General features: G+C 50.5%; 1 protein-coding gene across 1 annotated transcript; it reads right to left on the bottom strand.

Annotated features, from left to right (window-relative positions):
• Window positions 1-359: 359 nt before the first annotated feature.
• Window positions 360-7,406, bottom strand: LOC103583868 (zinc finger SWIM domain-containing protein 8-like; the record flags this gene model as incomplete). The annotated part of the gene is made up of 10 exons (XM_008565065.1): window positions 360-1,641; window positions 2,028-2,203; window positions 2,327-2,528; window positions 3,369-3,489; window positions 3,623-3,704; window positions 3,832-3,939; window positions 4,108-4,280; window positions 4,456-4,550; window positions 4,804-4,957; window positions 7,376-7,406. Coding segments are annotated over 10 exons (2,154 nt in total), but the record flags the coding sequence as incomplete, so codon positions are not given.
• Between the last annotated feature and the right edge of the window lie 7 nt (window positions 7,407-7,413).

The raw sequence follows: 7,413 nt of genomic DNA, 5'->3' as shown, positions 1-7,413 counted from the left end.
CCAAAAAAAAAAAAAAAAAAAAAAAAAAAAGATCTCTAAGATCTCTGAGACCTGAGGAAGGAGGAGGAGCTAGCCAGGCAAGGTGAGAGAAGAGCATTCCAGGCAGAAAAGCCAATATGTACAAAAGTATGGATGAAAGAATTAGCATTACAGGGTATGGGAGTGGTTCAGCTGAGTGGAAGACAAGGGACAGAGTAGCCAGACGAGAGTGGAAAAGCAGGCAAAGATCAGATCAATGTGCTAGCTGGTTAGCTCAGTTGGTTAGAGCAAGGTGCTGATAAAACCAAGGTCCAGGGTTCCATGCCTGTACAGGCCAGCCGCAAAAAAAAAAAAGATCAACTCAAGTGGAGCCTCATAGGTCATAGGTCATACTGAAGACCTTTATTTTTATCCTAAGGGCAAATGGGAAACCAGTGAAGAGTTTGAAGCAGCAGAGTGATACATTCAGACATCAGAGGTAAATCAATGGGGAAGTAGTGAAGAGAGTGGACTGCAGGCAGGGAGGCCAGTTAGGAGCCTGCTACAGGAGTCAAACAGTCACGCTAATGGTCCTGACAATCCCAGCTAGAGCCAGATGGCTCTTCCCAGCTGTGGCTAAGGAGCACCCAGCCCTCCCTCCCTCAGTCTCCTCAGAGTCCTCTCACCTCCATGCGGCTCTCCTGTTCCAGTGGCTTCAGCCCAGCAAACAGGTCGTGCTCCTCCCCAGTCCCACCCTCGGCCTTCTCCTCCTCGCCCCCAGCCCCATCCTGGGCATTCAGATAATATGCCTGGTAGTCATCATCCTCCTCCTCTCCAACTGCAGGGACTGCCTCTTTGGTTTGGGGGAGCCCATTGCCACTCTCATCTGTGGAAGGGAGGTCATCCCGGGTACAGATCTCCCCAGGAAGTAGGCCAGGGGGGCCAGCGGAAGCTGTGGGAGGCTCAGGCCCCTCTGAGAAGTACACGCCACCATCTTCTTCATAAGTATCTGGGGGCTCAGGAAGGAAGGTGGAAGGGCCTCGGGAGCCACCAGGGGGAGGACAGGGTGGAGGGCTCTCAGGGAATCCGCCAAAAGTGCTGGCCTCTGCACCCAGGGCCAGGCTGCTGTCATCCAGGCTCATCTCCGCCAGATCTGGCTCCAGGGAACTGTCTTCGCTGCTCAGCCGTCGCTTGTTCCCGCCGCCTGCTGAGCCCTTGCCACCACCGCCAGCCCCACCCAGTGACTTGGCTTTGCCCCCACCTGGACCCATCTTATTCAGAGCCTTATCGCCCCCTTCAGCAGAGAGGCGGCGGGGACCCCGCTGTGACAAGGGGACCCCCTCACCCAATCCCTTGCGCTTGGCCCCAGACTCCTTAGGCCGCACAGCTGGCTCAACAGGAAGAGGTCGGGGCCGGTCCCGGGATTCTTCCAAGCCCCCAGAGCGGGGGGCTCCTGGCCGAGGGGGCAGGGCCCGAGCCCAGCACAGTGCCAGCTTCCGGTCAGTGCCACTGTAGGTGACACCTGGAAGGGGGTAGGCCTCTTCCCAGTTAAAGTAGCAGGCCTCCACTGCTGGCCGGAAGCCAGGGAAGAGCCGCTCCAGGGTCTTTTTGTGTTGTCCTCGCTTTACATTCTCAATCACCTTCAGTTGCCACTGGCGGAGCTGTGCGCACAGCTCACGGCGGCTGTGGAAACAAAGGGCAGGAGGCTGCTGGAGGGGCTGCAGTCTGCACTGAGAAGGGAAAGGAGGGGATAGAGTAGGGGTGTAACCCAAAGAGGGGCACAGGGAAAGGACTCAAGGAAGTACTTCTTAAGGAAGTACTTCTTGAGCCAGCCCCATAGACATCACTGTAACACTCAGGAATCGTGGAAAGTGGGTGCTATTGGGGGAGGGGAGGAAGAAATCCTTTTAGAACAAGGACTCGTAAATCACTGGTAACCCTACTGCTCAGCAGCTCCCATTTCCTTAGAACTAGAATAATAGTACATATCTTGTACAAGGAGATAAGTGCTCAGTCTGTCCTGGACTGATTCAGGCTCAGGGCTGTGGTGAGCCCAGAGGGAGACTCACCGCTGGGGACTGAGTGCAGGGTCCAGCACAGCCAGTCTCCACAGTGTGACCATCTCATCACACATGCTGGCACATGCATGGGCTGCCACCTCTGACTGCCCATTGCTACGGCCTGTATGCCCACTGGCGCTGCTGTGTGAGGCTGAGGTGCGCACGCTGTACCACCAACCTGTTATCTGGAGACAAAGAGGGCCGTGAGATGCATCCGACAGCTTGGAGAAAGACTAGCACCCCCCAGTGTACCTGGCAGGGAGGGAAAGCATGAAGCACCACAGAGCAACCCGACTCCAGGAGATTACCTGTTCATAGGTGAGGCACTGATCAGTGAGGATTTCCAACAAGGGGGCAGCATTGCTGTCCCTCCGCTTGAACATCTCCCGCACAATGCTAAGCAGGTTCCAGACACCCTCTGGCTCGCGGCCCCTCAAAGGGCGCAGCAGACATGCCCATTCAGCAGCGGCTGGAGGCTCCGTGGAAGACAGATACATGGAGTTCACATCACTGAAAAAGTAGTAGAGCAGAGAATGATGATTCTAAGACAGGCTGAATGAAGCAGGTAAAAGTGCATCAGAGCTTTGACACAAAGGGGTTCTGACCCAAAATACAGAGTATAGGGGGAAAGGGATGTCCACGACAAAAATTCTTAACCTTCAAGGCTTCCAATCCTTGTACTGTCCAACCTCCAAAAAAAAAAAAAAAAAATCTTAATCTTTCTCTGCCTTAGTTTCCTGCTTTGTAAAAGAAAGAAAAAAACTTTTTTTTCACCCCAAAAAAAAAAAAAAATTTTAATTTTTCTCTCCCTTATTTTCCTGTTTTTTCAAAAAAAAAAAAAAATTTTAATTTTTCTCTCCCTTATTTTCCTGTTTTTTCAAAAAAAAAAAAAAATTTTAATTTTTCTCTCCCTTATTTTCCTGTTTTTTCAAAAAAAAAAAAAAATTTTAATTTTTCTCTCCCTTATTTTCCTGTTTTTTCAAAAAAAAAAAAAAATTTTAATCTTTCTCTGCCTTAGTTTCCTGCTTTGTAAAAGAAAGAAAAAAACTTTTTTTTCACCCCAAAAAAAAAAAAAAAAAAATCTTAATCTTTCTCTGCCTTAGTTTCCTGCTTTGTCAAAGAAAGAAAAATACTCTTGTTCTACCTCAATAAGAACAGACTACTCTGTGTCTGTACAAGATCACCACCATCCACTGACTCATTAGTAACATCTTCTGTGTGCCAGGCACTGTGCCAGTGCAGGGAATAAAAGGTGGTGGACACAGGCATTAACAGAACAAAGGATCTCTCAGCAGCCTGAGGGATGCTCCCTCTACACCACAAACACAGGTCCGTGGGGGTCCAATTTACCTGAAGACCACAGGGGAAGGGCCACAGAACTTGTGTAGTGTCTTCTTGATGTTGTCGGTGAGTGTTGATTCATCCAAATACCAAGTACTCTGGTCCGAGGCTGAGGGTCCTGCTGTGGGATCTGGGGATGACAGGCATTCAGTCACCTAAAGATAGGGGCCTGAATTCGCCCGACAACAACAAGCCTTTAGTAAGCAGCGCCGCGCACTACCAGCTGTCTTTCTTCCTATTGCCCTCTTTCTCACCACGCTCACCTGGGGCTCCACACACTGTATTGATGGCTGTTGACTGGGAGGAGAGGAGTTCATCCAGGAGACGCTGGGCTGTGGGGAGGATCTGAGGGGGAAAGGGACAGAGGCAGAGAGAACAAGGCACAGGTGAACCCAAGGAGGCCTGGGCCTGACAGGAAGGCTGCTATACCACCCTGGAGCTAGTCAGAGGAAGGTGTGCCAACCTCACTCACCTGCTGAGGGAGCTCACTGATGAGGTACTGAGCAAACTTCTGCAGCTGGTCCCTCTGTAGCCGAGACAGGGACTCTGAGACTGGGGCCCGCAGGCAGACTGCAGAAGCCTGAAGGGCACACAGAGAGAAATGCAACAATCGAGAAAAGGCTTGCTGGAGCTGGGGATAGAGAGGCAGAGTTGGGGAGGCAGGGGGCTCACATTGTGGCCAGGCATGCAGCAGAGAAAGGGGGGATGGAGCGTAGGACAGGACCGGGATAAATTGGGAGGGCCTCACGTTGTGGATGCGGAAGAGACAGAGTGCCACGACGTGGGTGCACCATTTGGCCCCAGCCCCACAGGTACAGCTGCAGGAAGTGACCCGGCAGCGGTCAAACATCACAGCCACGTTGTAAGCCCCTTTTGGGGGGACAATCTGAGGTGGCACCACTGTAGCACTCAGGTGAAACCCTGGGGAGAAATGTGGGCATGGTCAGGGAGAGCTGCCAAGACCTAGGTCTCTGCCCTTGACCCTGGCCCTGCAGTTATTCACACAATCTGCTCCGGCTTCTTGTCATGGGTCCTTAATTCATAACACAGGAGATGGGAGGAGTAGGGCTGCCACTGGGCATGATAGGACCCTCACCTATCTGCAGTGGGTCCTTCACTGCCCTCATGCGGAATAGCTGATCTCCTCGCTGGAACTCATCTGCACTGCCATTGGCCAGGCACGAATATAGCCTGGGGGGTGAAAAGAGGACATAGCCACAACTTAGCAAATAAACTTCAATAGACCCTGTCAGAGACCACAATGCCCTAGGCATTCTCTCCCCAGGTCATTCCATCTTGGGGAAAATCCTAGGCACTCCCTCCTCCCCTTGTCCTCCTCTCACCATAGCCCCAGATACAACAATCTCTTTTGTTCTGTAGGAAGCCCAGCCAACACTTTGGAATATCGGGACCCCACTCCCCACCATCAGTCCTGTAGCCTCACCGGATGTCCTCTTCATTCTCAGGGAAGCTCCAAAAAGCAATTCGGAGCTGTAGCTGCTCAGGCACCGGGGGGTAAACTTTCTCCACCACTTCAAATGGGATGTGAAATGCCACCTGCTTTGCTGACAGCTCTACCAATGGGATCACCAGTCCATCTTTGGAAACAAAGGTTGGGGTGGAGGGAAGGAGAAGGGGAGATGAAAAGGACCATGATTACTTGGCACCAATGCCAGTGCCACATCCTGGGCCCCACCTTCACTATGAAAGAAAGGGGAGACCTGGATGAAAATCCCAGGGATCCTCCTGTCAGGATACACTAACCCCTGAGACTCCATCTGGGGGAGGGGAGCTGGACCGTCCCCAGCCCACAACCTGTTACCTAAGGTCTAAAACAGAAGATACCAGGGGATATCCCAGGAAACTCCTGCTCACACAGGTGTGTTCCAGGGCCTGAGCAAAATAACTCTGCTCACGTGGCTTGGTATTGAATTTCCTGTATACTACAAGCACTTTAGATTCATATGACATTGTTAATGTCTCTCCTCTGGCATTCTTATCTCTAATTGCTTTTTTACTATCCCGTTTTCTCTAGATGACTCCAGGCCCCCATCTAAGGAAGGAAGATAGGCCAGAACCCAGAAGAGTTCATTAAGAATGGACCTCAAGAAGCAAGAGAGCTTGCATACCTAATGCTGACTTCCCACATTGGAAGCCTTCCTGGGGAGACAGTTATCCCAGGAGACCTAGCTGCTGATCCTGGAATCACCTGGAATAGGATGGAGTGATCACTCCAGAAGGTTTTCCACACTGCTTTTTATTTTTTTAAGCCAGTCAAAAAAAAAATTTTTTTTTTTTTTTGGCGGCTGGCCGGTATGGGGATCTGAACTCTCGACCTTGGTGTTACAACACTGTGCTCTAACCAATACAGCTAATTGGCCAGCCCATTAAAGCCAGCCAAATTTAGCAGTGGGGGCTTGTATACCAACTTTAGCAACACTAATATTAATAACTTCTGATAACCCACTACCATTAGACCAGGCTGTACGTTGTTTTAATCAAAAAACAGTGATAACACAACAGGCTGCACATTTTACCAACTGCCAGTCAGATTAGAAAGCAGATCAGAAAATCACAGAACTGAAAAGAACTTTTTTTTTTTTTCAAGTTAACCCCTTTATTTTGAAAATGAGCAACTGAAGGTAGCTGGGGAATAGGTGACAGGATTGGTGGGAAATACATGCTTTTCAGGTTTTAACCTGTCCAGGAAGATACCAATGTGCTGAAAATCTTCACTACCATGATTTCAGTTACTTCCCTCAAAGTGAGGGAACTCTAAGCACCAAAGCTACCCACACATGCAAATATGAAAGAAGGAGGGAGGCCATAAAAGATCCACAGTGAACCAGTTACGATGTGTGTGTATGTGTACACAGAGCATGTGCTATCTCTCCGACTGAACTTGAATACCACCGCTCCTGCCACTCCTAAAAAGTGGCATGTGGAAATTTCCCTCTGTCCCAAAGAGCCAGAAATCTCTTCAGGGCAGTTTGGAAAAAAGGACTCTTGAAATGGCCTGAGTAGAATCATGCTAATGAAACACCCCAACTGCTAAAGAAAGCCAATTTCCACTAAGACCCAGGACAAAAACTGTGCCATGAGAAAGGCAGGTAAATGATGTGGTGAGTTCCAAGCCTGTGGAGCTTCTCTTAGCATCACTTTCCCCTCCATCCTCCCTAATAAAAGCTAAATTCTTCACAGCACTAATCAGTTAATTCACTGAAAGACCCAAGGATGAAAGAAAACAGTTAAACCACACTTTTCCCCAAACCTCGGATATGGACATCTAAGGCTCCAATCCAGTGATCCCAGCCTTGCCTTCTGACAGATATTCAATATGGCCAGGAGCACGGCCTCTGATCGAAACTCATGAACTATGGAATCTCCTCTCACAGGCCAGTTCACCTCCACTTTCCTCTGGGTGGGATCCCTTCTTGGTCCAGCTGGGATCAGAGATCATCGCCCTGAAGCAAGAACACTTTGCAACGGAGTGACATACCTCAAGTGGTCACAATCCACTCCCTACCCACATTCTCTTCTGTGTACTTTCTGGTTTGCTTCAGGCTGAACCTATTTAAGTATTCCCAAGTCAGAGGGAATATTTCTCCCTTACCCCCTCTCTAAGGCAAAGGAACGACAAAATATCTACCTTCTGTCCAACCCAGGATTTCACTGGCACAACACACACACACACGTGGATAAGGCAGCCCACCCCAGAACGGCCGAGACACACACACACACACAACACACACACACACACAACACACACACACACACACACGAATAAGGCAGCCCACCCCAGAACGGCCGACACACACACACACACACACACACACACGTGGATAAGGCAGCCCACCCCAGAACGGCCGGAAAAGCGAAGTCCTTTCTAAGCTTGGGACAGCTGGTCCGGGACAGCTCCCGCGCGGAACCGCTCCCGGGCGGGACAGCTCCCAAGCAAGGCCCAAGCCGGGGCGGAGCAGGGCCTGCCCTCTTCCCTCCCCAGTGCTCACCCTCACCTCTCATTCTGCTACCGCCACTGCCACCTCCGCCACCG

This window comes from Galeopterus variegatus, unplaced genomic scaffold (genome assembly GCF_000696425.1).
Source record: "Galeopterus variegatus unplaced genomic scaffold, G_variegatus-3.0.2 Scaffold29580, whole genome shotgun sequence".
NCBI classification, from domain to species: Eukaryota; Metazoa; Chordata; class Mammalia; order Dermoptera; family Cynocephalidae; genus Galeopterus; species Galeopterus variegatus.
The sequence above is the reverse complement of the archived record's forward strand: the minus strand, read 5'-3'. Positions and strand labels throughout refer to the sequence as shown.